This window comes from Eleginops maclovinus, chromosome 11, assembly GCF_036324505.1.
Source record: "Eleginops maclovinus isolate JMC-PN-2008 ecotype Puerto Natales chromosome 11, JC_Emac_rtc_rv5, whole genome shotgun sequence".
Lineage (NCBI taxonomy): Eukaryota > Metazoa > Chordata > Actinopteri > Perciformes > Eleginopidae > Eleginops > Eleginops maclovinus.
Window position 1 is genome coordinate 11,447,452 of NC_086359.1, and position 24,478 is coordinate 11,471,929.

The 24,478-nt window shown below is 39.6% G+C and overlaps 2 protein-coding genes across 3 annotated transcripts; one reads left to right on the forward strand and one right to left on the reverse strand.

The window, feature by feature from the left end:
• Positions 1-1,867: 1,867 nt before the first annotated feature.
• On the reverse strand, positions 1,868-3,296 carry kctd16b (potassium channel tetramerization domain containing 16b). The gene has a single exon (XM_063896256.1). The coding sequence runs from the start codon at positions 2,711-2,713 to the stop codon at positions 1,868-1,870; it is 846 nt and encodes a 281-aa protein (XP_063752326.1). The 5' UTR covers positions 2,714-3,296.
• An 11,982-nt stretch (positions 3,297-15,278) lies between these two features.
• Positions 15,279-22,547, forward strand: yipf5 (Yip1 domain family, member 5). Of its 2 annotated transcripts, none has more exons than XM_063895867.1 (6): positions 15,279-15,414; positions 16,121-16,234; positions 16,539-16,714; positions 17,517-17,662; positions 20,023-20,204; positions 21,451-22,547. In XM_063895867.1, the coding sequence occupies exons 2-6, from the start codon at positions 16,128-16,130 to the stop codon at positions 21,611-21,613; spliced, it is 774 nt and encodes a 257-aa protein (XP_063751937.1). In that variant the 5' UTR covers positions 15,279-15,414; positions 16,121-16,127; the 3' UTR covers positions 21,614-22,547. The 2 variants fall into 2 exon arrangements, with proteins under 2 accessions (XP_063751937.1, XP_063751938.1); XM_063895868.1 differs by having other exon boundaries at positions 15,357-15,578.
• Positions 22,548-24,478: the final 1,931 nt, after the last annotated feature.

A 24,478-nucleotide genomic window follows, 5' to 3' on the forward strand; every position in this document is an offset into this window, starting at 1 on the left:
GCTATCCAGTCATTGTAGCTGCTTTATTCAAGCCATTCAAGCAAGGCTCTTTTGGCATGGAGCTCAACCAGCAAATCCCTGTCATCCGTGTCTTTTAAACTCCTTTTAGCTCTATCACCATGTGATCATTTGACCTGTGTGATTTATGTGGCTGGTGCTGGTGTTCCCTGGTGGTGAAGCCATGGCTTAGTTATTTCTAACCAGCGGTCCTGGCACCTATCCCAAGCCTTCCGAGGAAGATTAATATGTAAAACATATTTACGACACAAATCTTACTGATGTGATAAAATACAACTCATCTTGGAGTTACACGACAAACTACAAACCGTCATGTTTTCATCCCATCACTGTGGCAAAACATCAGGACACTTAGGCACTGAAATTAAAAGCCAGTTAGTGGGTAAGATGTCCCTCTCGTTGATCTGAAAGGTTTTGCCTATAAATATAAAGCAGTGTTCACCGATTCAACTTCCAAAAGTTACAAAATGATCTGATAAGATTTGAGGAGAAAAGGGTTTAGGATCACAATGTTTGTTACAGTGACTACATACATACTTCAAATGAAGCCCTTACCTGATAAGTGTTGAGTGTCATTTTTCTAAAGAGATTCTTAAGGGCAATTAATCATATATCTTAAAACCACTGTGCAAGAATTGTTTGCTCTGTGTCATGAGCAAATATCATGGCCGCTGCTTTGACACATTGATCTCAGTGCTGGCAGCCTCTCCAGGATTGTTCACCGAAATATTCAGAATGTTGTGCACCGCTGTAATGTATCTCACTGACTGTACTGTGTGTAACAAGACAGGATTTAAAGTTGATGGACACAAACATCTCTTGAAAGTAAAGAGTTGTATAGTTTTACATTTTTTCACAATATTTTATGACATCTCAAAATGATCACTGCTTCTCATTCAGTCTTTAATCCAAGGAAAAGTTCACCTGATCACATCCTAACAATACCTAAACTCATTTACAGGTCCACTCATGCTCTCTTTTATGGTGGCTATCATAGAGTTCCTGATAGATAACATATGGTCAGATCACAGAATATAGATTTTTGAGTTGCATCATAAAATCCAATTGGAAGCTAATTGAAAGTCACCATTGCAAGACTCCTACGAGCTAGTAAGCTAAGATGGAGAAATGGAAGAAATAGAAAAGCCAGAAGGAATTTCAAGAAGTTGAAAGGATGGGATGGATGAAAGCAGACAGGAGGTGGAGTAGAAAATTGCACCTTGATGAGAATTGGCAAGCATTGGCAAATCATTGCTCTGAAGATTGCGCTAGCTCAGATGGGAGTAAAATTATTATAAATCTGCTTTAATCTTGTGAAATGTAGAAAAGCCTGCAAGAGCGTTTCGAAAGCTGCAATATGCAGCAATAGGTTTAAACAGACTGCACATGAAGTAGCCTGTTAGTTATGTGTTTGCTAGGGATGGTTTCATTGCTTCAAGGGAGAAATAGCAACACCTTGACTTCCCTCCAAAAGCAAGACTGATCTTTTATTGTCTTTCCCATTAGGGCCAGACAAAACTTCAAACAATGACAAAGACGAAGTTGACTGTGTTTGCATTTCAACCTGTGCACTGTTGTTGTTGTTTTTACAGTATTTTAGCCCAGTTCAACAACAAAAAAGTGCATAAATTAAGTAACTATAGGTCATGGAAACAGGTGGAAGCTGCTCTCATCACAATGTTCAGTACATCCACATCATTCAGAAAAGGGGTTGTCCTTTGCTAGGACTGCCCATCCTCCCCAAAAACCACATGTCTCTCCCACACAGCACCAGTAAAACAAGTGCGCCTCCTAGCGGTCAGTCCAACTTCCAAGTGACAGTTGACCTGCTGTTATAAAATCAAAGGTGTCACTTACGGTAGAAGACGTATTCTGTGTAGCTGGACCAGATCTTGTCCTCTGTGTGCTGGTTGACAAACGAGGCTGTGACTGACGAGTTGCAGGCCACCATTTGGAAACCACACTCCGACAGCATGTCAAAAGACCTCTCCAGGTGCTTGAACTTGAGGTAAAACCGGGATGTGTACCGTTCCGGTGTCCTGTCCGGGTCCCGGCTCTCGTTCAGGGTCTCCCCGAAAACTTCTTTGGCAAGGGCCACCCTCCCGCATATCATTATCCGAGGCACCCTCCGGAACTTAGCGTCAGTTTGACTCTCCCGTCCCATGGTGCAGGACCCCCGGTAACCCACCGTGATGAAACCGCTTTTTCTGTCCGCGGGGACGAGAGAGGGCGGCGGGCACTGCCTGTGGTCACTGCCCTGGGACCCGTCTTCATAGTCACTGTGGAAGTAGTCGTCCGGGCTTTGCTTTATATCTTCAGGGGTCAGGAGCTTCACTAAGTCGGGCAGCTGGAAGTACTCCGCTTCTTTCCTGAGCCTCCCTTTCTCCGGGAAGTGGTCCGGGAGGACGACTTGCTTATCACGGAGGTAGTCCAACACATAGCGGAATAAAAATCCGTCTCTGTCGATGAAATACCGGCCTTTAGGATCTCTCGCTAAGTCGTTACATGCATCTTTTTTGGAGGAGAAAAGCTTTCCGAGTAAAGAATTTGGGGTGCCCACCAAAGTTGAGTGACGTGTGTAATAAACCTGCCCCCCTACGTTTAATTCAACAACATCTGGGAAACTGTTCTGAACTGAAGCGGGCTCTTTAGGGTTAGTCCTACAGTTTCCACTCAGCGCCATCGTTTCCGTCATGAACAGAGCTGGCTACACCTAATTCTACAGCAAAAAAGCGACTGATCGAGATTGTAAAAGTTGCAAAACGGTGTCCTCGGTAATTCTGCGTTGATGCAGGCCCTCCAACTTCATCCCACTACAAACTGAATAAGCATTTTTCATCGATCCATGGTCATTATCACCTACCAGTCTCTAGCAGTTTTCGAAAATGGGGGGAAGATTGCAGTCCGGGGCGTTCCTCTGTGAATGTGAAATTAAAGGCTGAGATGGGTGACTTGGAGGAGGGAGGAATCAGTGCAGCGAGAGAGGAGAAATGTTACTGGGCAAATCAAAGCCTTGAACCAGTGGCTAATGTTAGACAATTACACGGGGTTGGGGGCCGGAGCAAGCTGTAAGAAGCTTGCCTTTTTGATAGTATTAGTATTTTCCAACAAAAGGATATCGTTCTGCACACATACAACCAGAAAAAATGCAGAGTAAACTGGGAAAACGAAAGTAAAAGTCCAAAAACTTATTTATGATATAGTCCAAACAGGAGAAGGTGGCGTCACTTTCTCCTCAACTTCCCTTGAACACCGGCAGTTCTTTCCGGGCTGTCGGAGGAAGCAGGATGCCTTTCAGTGGCTAGAAACTTCGCAGAGATTGCATGCAACCTTCGGGAGTCCTGTTGTTGTTTTCTGTAGCCTGTCACTGGAAATATGTCGCCCGATCCGAAGTCCCTTCCTCCAAAAAATAATATTCTAGATTTCTCTCCTTTTACGGTGCAGGGGAGAGGACCGACCCGCCGCCTCTCGCTGCTTTTACCGGGAGCTGTCCTCGGTGCTGAAACGAGCATCTCACCCCCCTCCTACTCACCCTCCCTCCCTTCCACACTCCCCTCCCCTACAGAGCTGGGTGGTGTCTTCATGGCTGCTCTCCCTTCTTGCACACACTCACACAAACACAAATGTGCACGTACAAACACACACATAGGCTACTAAAAGCGTATGGGGCAAATCCTGGCATCTGGGTGGGAAAAACGAATATGTTTGGAACCACTGAAATCAGTCATATTGTGCTATTCTCAGAAAAGCCCAATAATCATATGCAGCACCTCACACATTTGTTATCTATAAATGTGTATAATGTTACCTCCTTCTTCATTCAAAGGTTAAATGCATCTGTTTAAAACATCAGTTTTAGTCTTTCACAGCAATTCCAGTCCTCAGTTGTGGAACTGCTGAATCCATTATTGTGCCATTATTATAATAAACTAAACACTCACAATGCTGCAATTTGACCCATAGCTTGAATTCATTTGCATGATATTTAGTTTGCATATGTAAATACAGGACATTATTTGTTTGGCCACTGTAGAGATAGAGCGTATTTATCATAGTCAATCATTTTGATTGCAGCATGTTTATAGTTGTATTTCTAGGTTAAGACTTTTTAAATATTAAATCATCTTTAAAAAAAAAATACTGCCTTCAAGACCCAGATAGAGGGCTGTGTCTGGTAGTAAACTGTGACTGAATGTGACATTTCTAAAAAGATACGCAACAGCGCCTCCCTCTGTTTGCAACATGCCCACATTTAATGTTTCAGCACCATGGACAGATCCTCACACAGAGTCACATTGTTAACCAAATATACTTGTATGAAGATGTATATGAATTTTCTATTTACATTTTCAAAACAGTGAATAAAATTGATCTTTTCTGGATCTGGTTAAAGATCTTAGCCACAATTTGAGTTTATGAAAGTGGCCAGATGATCTTGATTTACAGGATTTGTGATAAATCAAAAACAAGACCGCTAGCAAAGTAAAAGTATAATCCGTAGTCACAAACACACACTACCTGCACCAGTGGCAGGGCCAAATCAGGGCTTGTATTAACTGTGCATAAGCAGAACCACTAAGGCAGTCATTGCATTATATAGGTACATGAATTGGTAGGAGTTAGTTGTTCTTTCTCAGAGACACTTGTGTAATATTGGACATCAGTTAAATCAACAAGCACTTCAACTCCTGTATATCCTCTCGAGCTGACCTGTCTGTATGCAGCCTAAATTATTAACAATTCTTAATCTCTGTCCCAACTTTCCAAGCCTTTTTTCACTTTATTCTCGCACTGTTCATTTGAAAAATCAAAATCCAATGCAATTCATAATAGTAAATGGTGAAGATACTAACGCCTGTATCTGTGTACAGTGTTATGCTTATTAACAGCTCAGTATGACACGGATACATAAACTATACAGCGTATTTTCAGAAGATATTAATAAATGGTGGTAAATATAGGCTGTCAGCCAGTATATTGATTGTATTTCTTAAATCAAATGTCAGTACAACTTGAGACACTTAACCTCTGAACTCCAAAGTCAATCCCTCCCATAACTATTTACATTTTCAGACAAATACAAAGATAAATGGAACAGGAGAGTGAGTTGTATGAAAGAAATTGAATGACAGAGAGAGAGAGTGAAAAAGAGGAAGTGAGCCTGACTAGGACCTGAGCAGTCACCTGGAAGTAGGCCATGCTTGTAGATGCCTCATAAATAAATGTAGCCACTGCACCGCTCCCTGCTGCTCTGCTATTTAAAGACCAGATAATTGACCACCTGTAAAGACCTAAACCTGTTTGGGTCAACACAATATTTATTTAAACTCCGATTTTTCCATCCCTAAAGAGCAGTTTAAATGGCATGAAAGCTTTAAAATACAAAACAAACAGCAAAACGCCCAACAGTCCCATCACCATAGCAGACAACACATTCCTCGATGGTTCCTGCATGCATTTTGAAATATATTAACATAGACTGAAAATATTCGCTGTTAAAATGTTATTTAAAAGGACATTTTGGATATCAGATTCCCATTTACTCAGTCAGTGAGACAAATCCCAGAGTTTAAAGCACATTTTTACATCAAACAGGCTGTTTTTTGTTTCTGTGCTGTATCAGATCTTTAAAAAACTAATTTCAATCCCATACTAGTCATTACCAAATAGATTATGAAATATTTACTCCACAAGCACATCGTCAACATTAATAATTTTAATATTTCCGAAAAGAAATGCAATATTTGAGACGTTTCTATTTTTTACATGAAAATAAATCCACCTCTTAATGCAAATAAAATCTTAAGCATTTCTCTTCCTTCACGAAGATCAACTCGCAAGGACATTCGTTTTCTTCTTGTGCAGTGCCGACAAAATTGTTAAAGGGAATTTTCGGGCCAGTCACAGATGGTTGAAATACACAGCATACAACTCCTACTTCTATCTTTGATTACAGCCACACTGAATGATGCCAGGCCTTGGATGGGAAATCTGCTCGTACAGCAGGCAGACATTCAAGGCATAAAATTGGTAGAGAGTGTTTACCAAAATTAGTTTCTATGTAAGTCTCAGCACTTCCCCAAACGTGGACATTTATTATTTAAGCTTAGTCAGCTATTTATAATTTTTTTAAAAGTTTCATCAGTGCTGCAACTTTGATGTCAGTTTTGAATTTTGTCGGTTTAAAATCAGTGAGAAACCACTCAACCAATCAGTGGAGAAAGGAGCACAGTGTACTGTTTTGTTTTGAACTTATAAGAACCTATTATATCACCTATTAAAAATCAAGATAGGACGTAGGAAGTCGCAAAAACCTCTGAAAAAGAAAGCACACAAAAAAACTATGTTACGGCAAGAAGGGACATTGCTCTGAATGAACCTGCCTTAAGAAAAAATACATACTGAACAGCATCAACACAATAATGCAAAATGATCAATTTAGAACAAGAATAAAAGCCTAATCACTGTGTCAGGAAATTATCTATTTGTTATGTTTACATAGGAAGCAGACGTTTTTCTTCAAAAGTACATTTGTCTTTTGAATAATTTATGTTGATATTTCATTTTCATGTGAGACAAAAATACCCTGCTGATGTTCAGCCCCCCTACTCTTAGCAGGCTGGTGACTAGACTTAAATGTTCTTAACAGGTATGCTCCAACATCCTCAGCTAATAATGCAATGAGTCATCCACCTAAATATGTCTTCAAAGACTGCTCTGCAAGGATTTCCGCTTATTTTAGAAGTCTGCTGATGAACTCATAATCATTAAGAAGCTCCTTTTCTCTGCAGTATTGATCTTCACACAGAAACTCCAAGTCCTTCTGGGTATTAGCAACAAGTCCAAATGTCCCAGATTTTGTATCAAAACAAGATATATTTAGCTGATTCAAGCAAACATAGAGCCTCTTACCAATTTCACCCAGATGTGCTACATGAGTCAGTCAGTTAAACTGAGGAAGAAGCTTTAGTTGGTACATTGTAATCCCAACAACTCAAATGTTTGCATCAGTTTATGATCTACACACATTTATTTTCAAAGATATTTCAAAACAGACAACATTTCATCAGACTGACCAATTATAGGAGTATTTGTTGTGAATGTGACTCTGATATTCTCTTGGGTACCGAGAAATCAAATTACAATATATCAGGATTTCTGCCGATTCAGCAGGTCAAAAAAATTGCTTTCTTTGTGCTTTGTGTCGCTTTGCTGGCCCTCAATCCTTTCCTCATCCACTCTACAGTATGCACAGGCCAAAGCAGCTTTCCATGCTAATCTAGGTCCACTGCTCTCCCCGGAGACAAGGCTATTTTACAGGAAGCCCACTAAACATTAAGGGCTTTGGCAGCGCGGCTGCAGGAGCCAGGAAAGTATGAGCCTGTAAGAAACCACAGAGAGACAGGAAGTTGGACGCCCTAGCTTGTCTTTTGGCCAGCAACACAGCAGCAAAGCTGTCAACCCACTCACTTGCACTGACTTGTCAGGTGTGTGTGTTGAACTGTGTACTGGTGAAAACATCAAGACAGAGGGTGTCTAATTGGAGCCAGGTCTGAGCAGAGCAGGGAAATGTTGAATGTATTTTGGATGACGCCAGCTGAGCTAGAAGTTTCTCCTGTGTTTATGTTTCACTTATAGTTTGTGGAGCTGACAGCAGATGCTTAATGTTGGTGCTAAATTAAGCTCTGTCCTTTTCAGTTATGTTTAATTGTTTGTGGCTGAGACAGAATTTATAACTTTAGATTTTCAGTGTTTGCTTTTAGGGCAGTAGCATGACAAGTTATACTTTTGCAACTTAGTTTTAAACAGTTTTGCATGTACAATGATGTTGTTCTTTAGACATACTGTGCATGCACAAGTTTCCCTTCCTTCCCTGTGAGACATTCACTTCAAACATAAACAAGGGTGTATGTCTTTTTTAGTTCTTAGCATGAATAATGTTACATCATTCATCATTCAACTAAGTAGATGTGTTAAATGAAAGACTATTTTATTCACTACTTGATACCAAAAAGAAACAATGAATCCATTAAACCTCTAAACCTTTTATTCTGACCAAGGCATGCAAAGGATGAATATGTTCAAGTCACTCCTCTGTCACAGGCACGACTGAAAGAGCAGAGAAAATTCTATTTAAAAGTATTTTTACACCATGCTTTTTTTCAGGAAAATAGCTGTGATATCAGTCTTGTGTGGGGGCATACAATACAAAGAGGGAGAAACAAGAAAATCATTATCTTCTTTGCAAATACATTTCATGACAACCAGCATTTATGTCTAAATGTCCAGCTCCAGCTTTTAAAAATGTCTGGGACTTTTAATGATAATATACATGAAAGGATTGTGTTAAAATGATTAAAATGCCCCTGGCAAATGGATGCAGCAATCAGTTGTTTTTTGTTGGTTTGATTTTTTGGCAAACAACTCCTCCTTTCTGCAAAATGTTTGTTAAAAGATATTGTGGGATTTAGAAATAGAAATCCCACAATTGAGGAGAATAGAAATCGTGCTGAAAAGTGATAATATCATACCCAACTTAATATTCCTCTGCACTGTTACTGTTACTGTTACAAGGGAAATAGTACATCTGCATTCAAAGAGATGATCAAACGTATACACAGTGTTAAAACCAGGAGGTTTTTTTTTCTATCTTACAGTACAGTAGCTGGAATTTGATTCAATTTGAACCATGTGGGATTTAGAAAGCAGTTGGCCAGGATCAAGTTGTGGGAGTAGTGGAAAGATGGGAGGGGGCGGATGATCTGACAGCTCCTCAGTAAGGGAAATAATCTCTGTTCTATTGCTTTAGAAAAATGCAATCCATTGAGTGAGAGTGTGTGTAAGTACTGACTCATCTCTCTCTCTCTCTCTGGATTGCATCAGACGCAGATGAGCTGTGATGAGCATGTATATAGTCATTCAGTCAGATACATGTTAGATCGGTTTACATTTGCAGTACTGTATTGTGGTGCATTCTTCAGTAAAATGTTGCATAACTTAATTAAAATATAACAAAGTGTACATACTTTTTAGTGTAGTTCTTTAGGATTCATTATACAGTTTGAAAACACATTCAAAATCAACTTGTTGGTGTGCTTCTTGCATTTAAGGTAACAATTGTTATAAAATTGTGTTTTGATTTGCTCATGGCTGATTCTTGATGTTCTGAGGTGCTGCATATTTTTCAATAGACCACATGAGCTGGAAGGATGTTGAAGTATCTGTTGTGTAAATTAAAGATATAAAGGGCGATGTGCTTTCAGTTTATCTCCCTTTCAATCCCAATTGTGGAAATGTGATTAATCTGTTTCTTTGTCTGGCAGTGACAGCTCTCTGTTTGTACTTGAAAATGAAAGGTCTAGACTACTTTATACTTATTATACATACATTTAGTTTCAAACCTTTTTTTTCAAATATCTAGTAGCCTCTCAGTTTGAAAGAAATGACACTCGATGCAGAATGATACCTGCCTTACAAAAGAAATTGACATTAAAAATCCTAGCACAAACCGATCACCTCACATTGACAGCCTCTTTCCAAGTAAAATAATAAATACTGAAAGCTAAACACTGACTAAGCAACTTCAGAAGAAATGTCTTTGCCAAGAAGAAAGTCAGACCATATCCGAACAGTCTCTCCATTGCTGAGGCCACTCCTTGACGGAGAACAACAAAGGTGAGTTCTCTGAGCCTAAAGGGATCTTAACCCTGTTGATTTGGAGAACCATGCAGATGAGATGTTGCTAAGCAGCGGGTCTCCCTTTGCCAGCCTAAAGGCCATGTGGGAACACTGTGGAGGGGCAGATAGCTGAGCTAGTTTACTGCCATAGTCAGCTCTCTTGTGGTGTGAGTTTCTGCCTTTGTGTGTGTGTGTGTGTGTGTGTGTGTGTGTGTGTGTGTGTGTGTGTGTGTGTGTGTGTGTGTGTGTGTGTGTGTGTGTGTGTGTGTGTGTGTGTGTGTGTGTGTGTGTGTGTGTGTGTGTGTGTGTGTGTGTGTGTGTGTGTGTGTCTGTGTCTCTGTGTCTCTGTGTCTGTGTCTCTCTCCCTCTGTCTCTCTTGCTCTCTTTCCCTCCCTCCAACATTTCCATGCTTTCCTCTGTGGGCTCTTGGGATGAAAGGGTTGTTTCCACAGGTCTTAAATGTGTGAAATATCTCTTGATGCATAAGGCCAAATCTCCAAAATCCCTTAGTACTGTAAACCCATTTAACGGTGTAGTATCCAGTTTGACCCTTCAGCTAATATCATCAGCAACTTACTGTAAAAGGTTCAACGGATCTTCTGAACTTTATAAAATTCAAATGTATCGCACAAGTAAAATGTATATTTGCTTTCACAATATCAGATTTTCACTACATGATTACCATGGCTAAAAAAATATTGTATTAATCCCAAATTCAATTATTCTTTAACCTTGTTTTTTTGTGTGTTTAATCTCTTATTTTCACAAATGAAATATACTATGTGGGGCATTTGGGAGAAAGAAAAAAGCAAGAAAGGCACTGGATTATTTGCACAATATTATTATAGGTGTATTTTGAACAGGATTTCAATACTTTATGTTTTAAGTATTAGGGTTTTCATCAGTTATCATAACTACCAGTTGAATTCAACACCCCTATACTCATTTTACATTTATACTCATAGAGTTTCTAAGCATAACCTTCCAGGTGGCGCATCCTTCTTCTACAGAATTGTCAAACTTACATACAATACATTGTAAAGTGAGCAATCTAATTGCATGAAGCTCTGCACAGAGTGAAATTAAAACATGTTGTCAGTATGAGAAAGTGACGGCGACAGATAGTGACTGGAGGATGTATAATTGAACGTTTGGTGGGTCTCTCTTCACTCCTGTCATCAGTCATTTCATCAGGAAAGCAACACTTCCTGAGGGGAGTCGCTCCAAACAAAGTTCGACATGGATTACAATTCTTGGCTACAGCTGTATTTGCATTTTGAAATAGTCCTCGCGTAATATGCATGTCAGGAGATGCTGTATAGTTACAGTTCTTGTCAACTTGAAATGACTGACAATCTCATTTATTGGGATAAATGGTTATTTTCACAGTTCTTCAGGTTTGTGGGGCTCAAGTCCTTTTTTTAAAAAATACATGCAGTTATTGGTGAGTCTTTCAAAATGGAAATTGCCAGTTCAGCGGGTTTGCAGAAAAAATAAAATTCAGGATTTGTGTTATCCTCACAGAACCAGACGGGCTACATGTTAAGATTCATCTTTTTGCCGTGATTTTAAACAGTAATACAATAAGAAATCAATCATCAAAGGATATTTTTTGATAATGCAAACATGCAACTGATCCTCGTGAAACTCTGTGAAATAAACGCATGGCTGTCATTTTCTCTCAACTCACGTCCATTTTAGAGAAGAACTCAGCTGAAGGCTATACCTGTTCTCAAAAGATTGTCAAATGGCATTCTGGGAAATATAATGCTAAATTGAAATAAAAGAGGCAGTTTGAGGGGAAGTGGGTTGGCTGACAAAAAAATAAAAATAAATTGCAACACTTCAGAAGTTCTAAGTTAAACTTCATAAACTAGTGATACAATACTGTTTGAGAGCATCAGAGGGAGGATTTTCTGGCACTCAGGGGCCGGACTGATGATCAGATTATGTAAATTGGCAATTCCTCCAAGAGTCCCAAAAGAGAGCCTGCCTCTTACTCTTGGACCCGCTCTTACCCCTGTCAAGTCATTAGTTTCAGTTAGACAAAGAGAGGAACGGATCAGATGGGGAGCTTTACAGTTAGATTGATGAAAGTGGCCTTTTGTCAGCCGTGTCGGATTGGATATTAATTTATATAATTAAGTCTGCATGAAAATGTGTTATTTATTTTCCAATAATAATAAGATGTATAGCAGTACTGAAGATGCACTTGTGGATTTCAATATGTTCTATCATTATTAGAAATCAATATGACACACTGACACCTTGTGAATATTGTTAGTTTAAAGATACAACATTGGCAACGTTTTTTATCCAAACAAATTGATCTTGATACCATCCTTGGTGCTTACATCAATCTTAATAGATAACTGCATCAACAACTTAAGATCTTAAATGAGATTTTAATTGTAAAATGTTGATTCTGCACTCTTGATGTGGTCTAAACAACAACCCCCAAGATGATGTCAAGGCAGAGAGAATATTGATTTTCTTTCATTTGATCTGCAATAACAAAATACTGCAGCATTGACTCACTGGGCCAAAGCCAATTTATGTCCAGCATGACATATCATGCAGGGAATATAATCAGCAAGGCCAAAACTTTAACAAAAGTTAAGGGAACTCGGAAGTGAAACTTGGCAGGGTGGCTGTTAGATTGGGAGAGCCAAGGCCATGCCACTGTTTTTAATATGAGACTTATTTTAGAAGCTTCTAAATCTGTTTTGACATGTAGAGCACTCGTGGGTTGACTTGTGCTGTCCCTGATGCCAGCCACAGGCTGATGAGAAAAAGAATGTCATAACTCCACAACACAGTCCGTCATAAGGCATCAATCTTGGATCAGGGCTTGCATTTCTGGATCAAAGCTTTAAACAAAATGACACATATATTGGTTCATGTATTCATTTGGTGAAAATATAAATTGTCTCCCATATTGAATCTAGTCAGCACTGATTGCGCATTTTCAATAAAGTTTTTTTTAACCTAATTTCTGTTTCAGTTTACAAAAGAGGCATGTCTCGTTAATAGTTTACGCTTGGACGCTTTGGTATTATAAGTATCACTTCAAGAATGACATGTATTTTCATATTGAGTTTTGTTATGTCAGTAACGCAAGTGGGTGGAAATTTCGTGTTGGAACAAACATACTTCATAAAGTCTTCAGCTGCTTATTAATATTTTAGTTCTCTTGTAGCTCTCTGAGAGAGTGAAAAGCTGCTTCAGAGATACTCTGCAAGTGTCAGATGCCTACTGATTCATGTGCTGCAGTCATATCGATAAAGGGGCAGGAAATTCAATTTGATGAAGTAATGTTCTGAGGAAATGTTTGCAATTATCTTTCTTACAAATAGAGATTTGTGGGTGTTCTGTATTGAATCACATGTTCAATATGTTGTGTCCAGAAGGGGAAAAAAAAAACATTGGCAGTTTTTCTTCAGAAGAACATAAAATAAGATAGTTTCCTTTTTCCTGAGAGGTTGAGAGAGAAATCTTAATTGAGGGTACAGTAGGTGGTTCGAGATGAGAGCTTGCTGCAGTAGAGGTAATTCAGTAGTTTTAATCCACTCATCCAGCCTGCCAGTGACACTAGGATTACAGCATGAGCCCCTTAAAAAAGAAACCAATTATGACAGCATATGGTAATACACTGCCCTTAATTCCATTACCCTCTCAGCACTTTTCAATTTTCTTTTATTAACTGGATTAATAAGAAAGACTTGTTCTTCAGTCAGTGTGGGGGGGGGGGGGGGAGACACCTTTCTGCTTCAAAAGTCATGGCTGTTTTCTTGTAGGAATTCCTGTTTTGTGCATTAAATTTATTTTGTTCATCATGTGGCAGAGAAATGATCCATGTCGGGCCTGTACAGCTTAAAGGCTTGTTAATAACATTTCTTTCTTCATTAGGTTGGTTGGTTTTGTTGTTATTTTTCACCATTCCCCACTTTTCTTGTGTCACAAGTTGCATTTGTCTGTCTTTCAGCATAATAAACCGTCTTAGAGCTATTTCAGAGCAAGTCATTTAACATAGAGAGTGGAATCTAGTTGCCAGCATTGCATTCCTCAGGAATCAACATTTGACAGATGCTCACAAAGTTTTTTGGCAAGAAAATGTCCATGACAACTGCTTTGTGTAGCACTGTCACAAAATACTTTTTTTTAAATATTGTTGCCCTGAGACCCATACTCAATCAAAATTTCTCTCAAATACGGAGGGGGCACACTATGTCTCTGTTGAATAATGACAAAATTTCCCTCCATGCGTTTACCTCTGCATTATTTTTCCCATTTCTCATTCTGTAAAACATTTTGTAACTCCAGGCTAGGAGCAGAGCCAAGTCTGTATAATTGTGTTCCTTTTCACACTGCACCAGTTAATCTATAGCTAAAAGTCAAACCTTTTATTGTTATGGATGCCAGAGGTGTTTTGGTTTCAATACTGAGGCAGAAACAATCTAGTTTTAATAAGCCATGGGTAAAGGACCCCAGGATTGTAGTATTCACAGAATTGACAGAAGGACATTGATATGAATTTCCTTTTACCGTATTACAAAAAATGAGTTTGGTCATTTTAAATTTACCATTTGTGTTTTCCATACGTAATCAAATGTATTTCTCTTTTAAAATATTAGGTTGATTACTTTTCCGTGGATCTAAGGACAAACCCACATCTGTGACTACTTGCATCTCATTCCCTCCTTTCCTTATTTCCCCTTAGCAGAGGTCATTAGCCTATTATTCAGCCTATTATTTCACATTATCTTTCATCATCGGAGGATTGAACCACCTCTGCAGCATGAGTGATTGTTCTGCTCCTCTGCATCCTGATGAAAGGGACTACCTTTGTTTTTGCCGGGAGCCCACAGCTTGTCCTGTTAAATCATCTCCTACTCGCTGTCTCTTTTTCTTACCATTATACTCTGGTTTTCTCGAACTATGGATCTGAACTCAATAGGGTATAATGTCTACCTATGCTTTGCAAAACAGGCAGTAATTAAACCAGATATCTTTGGGAATCTAACTTGTTTTTCTTCTCCTAAATTTGGATGTGCTTTGCATTCATTCTCTGCTTCAATTTTTCTAATTGTATGTATTGTTTTTTATAGATGCATAGCACAGCTAAACGTATACCACTGGTGCCGACTGAGAAGTACTCACCATTTAGTCCAGAATAAGGCAGCAATGTACTCACCACGTGTAAGGCCATAACATTCAAAAAGAAGAAGCATCTTTAATGAAACAACAAAATTTAACAAAATGAATGAAACCCTAAAGACAGTTGGGATGTAGGCTGTTTTATTTCTTAAAGCATTTTCAAGTATCTCGCACTATTGACCTTTTGATTTGTTTTGCTAACTTCTAACTTAACGTTTGAGGCAATATTCACCTCTATAAGTGACCCAGCTCTCCGTATATTTGTCTGTATGTGGCCCTTGGTGAAAAAAATTTGGAAATCCCTGATCTAGAATATAGCATTTCGTTTTATTTTCCTTCATTTCATAATTGAAAGAATTTCAGTCATGACGTTACACGCCCCGGTACAGTAGGTGGCGGCATGCATCTTTAAACATTAGTGTGCAGTCCGCCTTACAACCAAAAGAAGAAGAACCGTCTTCCTGTTGACGCTTGTCTTCCCGGAAGATTTACCTTTCTCCTGACACGTAGCAGCCTCAACCAAGTTGGCAGGGCTCTGTGTAGATTGGTCAAACAACAGAGGTACGTGTAATTGCATTGCTTTATAGCTTAAGAATGATGGATATGAACAAATAGTTGAACTGATTGTTTAAGGCTCCGCTTGACATTATGCACCAGATCTGCATACTTGGTCTCCGAAACTGTTGTGGCTAACACTAGCTTACCAACTAGCAGCAGAGTTAACGGTACGTTAGCCACCCAGAGTTATTGTTTATTTGGACATGGTTGTTGTAGTGGTTGTGATTGTTAAACCATGTGATAATGTAAACAGTCAATAGTAAAAAAAAAAAATGGTTTCATCATAGACTAAAACATACATTACATACATTTTTATATTGGGTTTGAGCGTGAAGTTGACTACGTAAGCTATTTACTCACAGTGGTATTTAATTAATACGGATATTACGTTACCGTTAACGCTATTCTAACTAACTGTCCTTTAGTAGTTAGCTTAATATGTGTATGTATAAATAGTGTTTGAAACTTTGTAAGAATCAACATCTTGTGTCACCTAAGTTAACCTAACATTTGTAAACGAAAGTTAAGCTAATAATTCTGGGAAGCATACGTTAAGCCAGGTTACATTTTCCTTTCTTACTGCTGTGTTGTCTTAGGTCATTTAACTCTTATATCGACACCATCGGTTTTTAGCATCTCACTGTAGAACAGCATACGTGACCTAGTTGATAATCTGTGTTCCTGTTTCTTCCCTTGTGTTTGCAACAAGGTGAGAGATGTCGGGGTTTGACAATTTCAACACAGACTTTTATCAGTCCAGCTACAGTGTAGATGACCAAAACCAGGCAGCCCATGGCTATAACAATGCTGAAGACCCATACAAGTAAGTGAAGAAAACCGCCATTACCTGATACTCCCTCAGCTGTTCACATCACATCCACAAGGGCAACGCAGTCTAATAGTTGATGTTCCATTTAACATGTTTTTGTGTGGCTGAATACCTCTCTGACATCTTTTGAATGTATTTGTGAATTGGATTTAAGATAAGTGCACATTTTCAGTGTTTGCTGGGATAAAATGTGTTTATACTGCCTTAGTAAAACCACATGTGTAAATAAGTTGCAAGGCATTTAATGTTATTTATGTCAAAGAGTACTGTTGATCATAATCATTCTGTTTTTCCCCAGGCCATACGCTGGTCAGTACGACTACTCCCAGCCCATGGGCTACGCTCCCCCAGGGGTGATGCAACCCCAGCAGCCTTATACAGGACAAATCTTCCAGCCCACACAGACCTACACTCCATCCCCGTCACAATCCATGTATAGTAGCAGCTTCGATGATGAGCCGCCACTGCTAGAAGGTTGGAAAACCATAATGTGTAGTGTCAATGACAGCAACCTGCCTTGGCTCTTTTATCTTGGATTTAGATAAGCAAAGTTTAGACCAGTGAACACTACACATATTACACTGTATGTTTTGTTAAATGTTCTTAAATGATGTGTTTGTTATTCTCACAGTTGATTGCTAGGTTTTTTTTTTGTGTTTATATTTAAGTGTCATTCAACAGTTGCAGAGTGATAATCTAGTAGCTGCAAGGGAGCTTTGATTGGAAGGAAGTGCTGACAAATCCAAGGCTGGCTATCTGACAAAGTGACTGCAAATTAGCAGAACTGACTTTTCCCAAATGTTGCATCATTATCCCTTGAGTAAAAACAAAAGTAAATACTTTTTATAGGCAGACATGTTGGTACTGAGTAACACTGACCTAGTGGCACCTCTCCAGCTGGCATCTCACTCCATTTGTTTTTTGGTCCAGTCGCAACTTTGGGCCCCAGTCCAAGCCCTTACAGACTAAGCAAATGCCACCCACAAGAGCTAAGATTGAAAAGGTTTTATTGTGCTTTGTGCAATAGCTACAGTGTAGTTGTTTTGCACTGAATATCTTAGGTCCCAGGCCCCCGCTAACAGTGCAGCTCACCATACAACAAGACATAAAATAAATAAGGGAGTAAAATAGTACAAGTGAAACAATGGTGCAATGAAAAATGCAGAAATAGTTCAACTACCTACATAACTCTTGTAAACTTATGTGGTTCCTACCTCCTATGTGTGATCATAGGTCCAGTCTCCAAAATGCCTGATGTGTGTTTCCTCCATCTTAGAATTAGGGATCAACTTTGACCATATCTGGCAGAAGACTCTGACGGTCCTCCATCCAATGAAGGTAGCAGATGGCAGCATCATGAACGAGACAGACCTGGCTGGCCCGATGGTCTTCTGTTTGGCTTTCGGAGCTACTCTTCTTCTGGTAAATAATTTGGTTAATGTTGGTGCATATACGTATACAGGGCTCGACAGTAACGGTTGCCAGTATTGGCTTTCAGAATATGAAACTTTTATTGCCAAATTCACACGATAAATACATTTTTGAAGCTTGTAAAGTGAAAATGACAAGCACCTGTTAACTCGCACTCCGCTACTATTCAGCGCCGCTATAATTTGCCGCTACACCCCGTTGCCGAGCAGCACTTATTGTTTAGGTGTCCTTTGATAAGCATGCAGTCGTACCATTAGCTATAACTAGCTAGATCTGATCGATATGGACATAAACGAGAGTGAAGTATAATCTGACGCGAGAGAGAGGGATCAGTGATTAGGATCAGCTGCTGCTGACGGAGAACATGCAGCTCCGCCCGATCACCTGCAGCTCTGCCGCAGTACGGACTGGTGAGCGGAGCAAAACACAGACACTTCAAGTTAGACCATACACATGTAGATATTTTATCTACTGCTCCAACAAAAGGAACTAGTTATGAATACATTTATTCTTTGTTGTCTGTCGGGTCACTCAGTACTGGATTAGCCAGCTGCATGACCGAGAGTTATTTATCAGCAAAGGCTAATTTATGGTTGTCCGTCAAAGGCTACGGAGAGCCACTGAGAGCCCTCTCCGTAGTCAGAAACCCTCCCGGAGACACTCTCCGTAGCGTTGCGTGCGCCGGCCAAAATTCCTAACTATACGTGTAGGAGACGGAGACTCGTGGAGACCGCAAGGGTTGTGATTAGTCGGTAGACGATAAGGTAACTGGTTGTTAACATTGTGAAGGCGAGCTTCCACGCTAGCAGTAAGCTGTGATCAGAGAGGGACAACTCATTCATTTTGCAAACAACATACGAGATAATTGACGATAAATATACCTGCATTTTAGATGTGATAAATACAATTGCCCGTTTCTTATGTCATTAACTGTAGGCTTTTTACACATCGCCAGTGCTGTAACAGAGATACCTGGCCATTGTTCACTGTGTGAAACGGAGCCGGAAAGTAAACAATCAACGACTTTAACTATAGACGTCGTGAGATTAGGTCATCTTGCGTAGCGAGGCCTACTGATCGGGCAGTGAATTGCATTGCGTATCCAACATTCCCGCAGAGAACTTCGAAAGGTTCATGAGCCTCTGCGTGACCACTGAGTCGGATTGACGGATAGCTACGGAGTAGTATAATGAGGCCTTAACGGCGCACTACATTACACCCGACTGCCACTGGAACATGCAAAGCAACGTCCTGCAAACCCCCATTTATGAACAGCACGCAAGCATACATCTGGCAGGTACTGAAGGAGGTAGTGTCAGAATGGAAAATGGAGAGGCCAGGAAACAAAATTCCAGTCACAACAGATATCTGCCCTTCCTGGAAGCAATGTGGACAAGTTCATTTTTCTGAAAATACAATGAATGTACAAGCTGACAGGCAAGTCCTAATGTCAAGCAGCTTATGTGATCAGTACCAAACCGTGACCTTAAAACCGAGGTACGTACCAAACCGAAATGTTTGTGAACCGGTACACCCTTGGCTACAACGTAGCGTTTCTTGAGGCAGATGTGATAGTCGATGAAGTGTAGACCCTGTCTGCTCCGCAGCAGGGTGCACCACAAGCAGGCTCCTGCGTGCTCCAGCTCCCGCAAGCAGGCTCCTGCACACTCCCGCTACTGCGCATGTTTACTACTGACGCTGCACCCATCATAACATGTTTTTAGAAACCGCCGGTAATGGGCCAAGTGCCGGGCAAAAACGAGTTTCAAATAAGAAAAAGTCACCGGAAGAGTTCAAGGAAAATAGTATGAGAAAAAGAGTGAGAGAAAGGAAAGGGAGCTAGCTTCAGAGGTGGGAGAAGCACTAAAGCGCCAGAGTGTAGGAATACTCTGTTACAAGTAAAGGTCCTGCAATCCAAATGTTACTAAAGTAAAAAGGTATGAGCATCAAAATGTACTTAAAGAAGCAAAAGTAAAAGTAGGCCTGGTATTTTGTATACCGGCAATTGAGGGTGGACAAGTTTGCTGATACCACTTAAGTTTCAAATAATTGTGTTAATTTCTGATTCTAATAAAGCATTTGAACATTCTTGTGTTACATTTCCATTATTAAGTTGATATAACTGTATAGTGTCTTAATTATTCAAAATATAAGGTGACTCAAAATGGCAACCGTTTTTTCAGTTTTGGCAACCAAAAGCCACTTTTAAAAGTTAGCGTTGAGCCCTGGTATCATCAGATATTGACATCCTGCACCTTTTGTTACAGCCACATACCTTTACACCTGTACAGCTGTCATCATGTCAGTGGGTGCATATCTATATCTGACTGTGTGATCTTTGTTTTCTTCAGACGGGTAAGATCCAGTTTGGCTACGTGTATGGTATCAGTGCAATCGGCTGCCTCGCCATGTACTGCCTACTGAACCTCATGAGTATGACGGGCGTCTCCTTCGGGTGTGTGGCCAGCGTGCTGGGTTACTGCCTCCTCCCCATGATCCTCCTCTCCACCTTTGGAGTCCTCCTCTCTTTACAGTGAGTACACAGGAAAAAAAAGTGTTTAAAACCTGTAAAATAAGCAAAGGCTTTTATTCGTCTATAGACCGCACTGCTAGACTTCATCTATTACCTGACACCAGGGATGTAACCGTACAAAGGAGTCTCTGTTTGGTGTGAGTTTTGAACAGTACAAAAAAAACAAATGCTTAAGAATGCGCTGCTCTCAATTTATTTTCCACAGAAAGGATGGCCGAAGTGTGGCAGTATTAGAGAAAGACACAATTGTGGTGTACTGTATTCATAATAAAAATAAGCAAACATGAAAGACATGTCTTACACTTTAGGATGAACAAGCTCAAAGTCAAAGTCCACTTTATTGTCAAAGTTTCCACACGTGTTATACATACAGAACATTGAAATACCATTTATAAACAAATATAAACAAGAACATATAACATAAAGAGATAAGAGCCTAGAAAGAAAAGGGGGGAGTAAAAGGGGGTGTACAAAGAAAACTAAGTAATATATACATATGTTAGACACAGTTTGACGGTAGTGCAAGTAGTTCTTTAGTGCAAAAAATACTTTGTGCAAAGTACATTTTCAGTAGCAGCGGAGAATAGAAAGTGACTGGTGCTGGATGAGGGACGGGTGTGTGACCGAGGGGGATTAATGTCCTGGTACATTTCCAACTTAAGAAAAAGGCAACAATTCTCAGTAGTTTATAAAACTAAAAAGAATCTCTCGATACAATAAAACAGTAAATACAAAATACTGTTAATTAATTCCTTTGGCTCGTCTCGGCAGATTTTGGTTAGGCCATCAAATGTACAATAGCGTGTTTGCTGTGGATGCTTCTATTCCCACACCCTACAACGGTGGAGCAACTCGGTCCACAGCTCTCTCTCTCTGTTGTAGCTGACTTGCAACCTGCAGGAGGGTCGTCCAGCTCTGCTTATCGTTCACACTGACCATAATGTGTGTGACTCCGCACACCAAACAACTTGTTATGCTAATCTCCGAACATGTTGCTAACGCCGACCGGCTACAGTTTCTGGACGGTAGTGTGCTGCATGCACCAGACTGAGACCTAGAATATCGCACAATTACAAAAACCTTTACAGCCCTGAAGACGTTTTAAGTTAGTATTGTAGGACTTCCAAGAAAGCTCAGCTTGACTATGTAACATATGTTGCATGTTTAATGGGATGTGTCTGAATTTAATCAAAAGAGCTTCATTTAAAACAGTACAAGGTAACTTTTTCCTTCTTGTCCTCTATAGGGGCATGCTGGGAATTATACTAACGGCAGCAATCATCGGCTGGTGCAGTCTCTCAGCTTCAAAGATCTTCATCTCGGCGTTGGCCATGGATGGGCAGCAGCTGCTGGTTGCTTACCCGTGTGCTCTCCTATACGGGGTCTTTGCACTCATTTCCGTGTTCTAAAAAAATCCATAAAATAACTGCTCCACACTTTCTGTAATTTCAGTCTAATTAGCGCCAGCGTAATTAGTGTAATTATTGGCCAATTACACTGTCATTGTAGAAAAGTGGGCGCCCCTTTCTAAAAACGGCACCAAGGTTTTTTTCCTTTAATAAGCCTCCACCTCTCACTACATTCCGACTTGACCATACGCGGGCTGTCCACTTTGTTCCATCACACGTCTTAAAGAAGAGGACTGTGAAATAAACCTGGTGAAGAATTGAAAAATAACTCTCCGATGGACCTTGGTAAGCCTTGAGTGGCTGCACAGTCCTATGATTCTAAGGACATGAATGGGAAGAAAGTGAGCAATTACTTCACACAATACAAACCCGAAGAGGACATTTCATTTCGACAAACGGGACAATTTTCACAAATTTTCTAGAACTGATAACTCTCCTGAAGAAAAACGATTTCTGTAAAAGCCGTTGTGAGCTGTTTCTGTAAAACCCCTTTTAGATTCTAAACCTGCAAGACAACGGGAACCAAATTTTCCTTCTGCATAAGGCTTCAGTAGCTCACTCTGCTTCTTCTGGAGGAAACGGGGGATATCTTCCTCTGTATCTTCTTTCCTCCATGATCGAGGATTCCATGTCATCATTCACTCATCACAGCATTGGTCTGATCATTGATGTTAAAACAGCAGATTTATTGGTTTATTATATTCTCTTGAGATTCATTCTAGTTCTGATGCTTTTCAACAAGACAGCTGTTTCAACAAAAGCATTCATTTCCAAGCAAACTGATTTGATTTAGATATTCAGACAAATACAATTCTGAGATACTGCACATTTCTAGGACCAGACATCTATAATTTTTTTAGTCACTTCACTTTGTATGCTTTGATGTGTCAGCTGTTGTTCATGTCTTGCACATTAAAGTTGTCTTTGAAAGTTATCTGCCTTGTGATTTTAAAAGATGCATTGTATTGTCAACTCAATAATTTAAGTAGTATAACCTTTATATCTTTTAAAGCTATTGGCTGAGTGGCAGGAGAATTGCAGGTTTGCACTGGAAAGCGTGGGTGTATTATAAATAATAACAGTTTTCAACAACCTGGGGAGAGTTTATTACAGCAGGCTTGTAGATCAAAGGGAGAAACCTGCACACTTTGATCCACTTTATTCGTCAATTTTTTCTTGCTTCTTAGGCTTGGACCTTATACAAGGTTTGAAACGAGGTTTGTAATAACATGAAAAGTGAGTACAGGCATTCTCCTTGGACATGTTGACTCCAGTGATGACTCACAATAACCACGCATCATCTCTCATGCTTCACCCCTAAGAACATTTCCGCTTTTTAGTCATCATCTTAAAGTCCTCCACCCCTCACACGTTTAGGTGATTAAGTGATTTTCTTAAGTATTGGCTCAGCTATTAGTGCCTAGTCATGTGTTTTTTTTTAACTTTCATTACTTTGTCAGTAGTTGTTATACAATTCCTTTACACCCAGTTGCATGTTGCACACTATATAGTCTATGTGTGCATATTGCAGGAGGTACATATTGGCAAGGGCACCTACAAAATTCTGAAACTTGGCAGCAAATCGATGGCAGGATTCCTCCTAATATGATAAAATAACACATAATTGTGGTCATTTGAAATGACAAGTTCATCAGTGAGACTACATGGCCTGAAGATCACTTAGATCAGGCAGAATATAAAACTATATGAGCTGGTGTGTGGAGGAGCTTGGCTAGCCTGCAGGAAAAGCAGCACATGACTTTGACTTGACTAAGGCTTCAGAATGCAGGCTCTCGCATAATCTAAACAGAAGGTTGACAAGAAGAAATATTGATGGTTATTGTTGGAACGCAGACCTCCTTTTTTTTTTTTCCTCTTTCTGGGTTTTCTTTGAACTAAAATACACAAGACCTATACACAGAAGGGCTCCTTAAATGGATGATAACCCACTTAGGAGGAATGAATAATTCAAAAATGAAAATGAAGTGCTTTTCCTATTCCAACAAACTCGACATCGATGATATGCACTTCGAGCAAATCTAATGGGAGCAGTCTGCTCTCACCGGCCGCTCTCTTATATGGCAAGTGTTTGAATATGCATCTACTGTATAATCTATCTTCTAAAACAATTCAAAAGGGAGGTAAAATCAACCTTGCATTGAGTAATCTTATGTATAAAAATGGTAATTTTCCAACTTGAATATGGATTTATTTGGTATTCCTCTAATAAGAACAATCCTTGTCTTCCAACTTCTTCTGCAACTTCTGCACACACACTGGAGTGTTTTCACGCTTTCATTTGTTCAGTTCTGTGTCTATTCAATGCTGAGTATCTCAGGAAAAACATAAGATGTTTTGGGTACGATAGAAGGGAGCAGGATGTTGACATTAACACATTTTTGTGTATGTACAGTATCCGGTTTCATCCAGTTTGCAGTTGAGTTTCAATATCTTGCATCTGGATTCCTTCAACAGTATCTCACATTTTCCCTTATGGGTCTAAAAAATTTAGGATGCAGTCATATTTTGTCCATTGCTCTGGTTATGTGCGTGTGTGGTAAAGTGCGATTCATTCCTTGTATATAAATAGTTTAAAGTTAGCAAAATTATTTAATTTATGATAAATGTTTAAATCATAATACACTGAAATTGTGATTGTGAAAGCATTTATTTCAGAGATTGTAGTTTTTGTTTGTTTTTTGTTTGTTTGTGTTTCTTTGTTTATTTCAGAGACTGTAGTTTATTATTAGCTGACAGGGTTCAGCATTACAAACGCACACATTTTGGGTAAACAATCTGTTATTTAAGCAGGTTTTTACATTACTGTTCAGGATCGGCTTCTTTTGTACCAACAAAAAATGTTTA

Excerpts from the sequence above, each read along its gene's own strand:
- kctd16b (XM_063896256.1), bottom strand. The coding sequence starts at position 2,713 with ATGACGGAAACGATGGCGCTGAGTGGAAACTGTAGGACTAACCCTAAA.
- yipf5 (XM_063895867.1), top strand. The coding sequence starts at position 16,128 with ATGTCGGGGTTTGACAATTTCAACACAGACTTTTATCAGTCCAGCTAC. Across the intron at positions 16,235-16,538 it reads AATGCTGAAGACCCATACAA|GCCATACGCTGGTCAGTACG; the intron begins GTAAGTGAAGAA and ends GTTTTTCCCCAG. Across the intron at positions 17,663-20,022 it reads TCGGAGCTACTCTTCTTCTG|ACGGGTAAGATCCAGTTTGG; the intron begins GTAAATAATTTG and ends TGTTTTCTTCAG.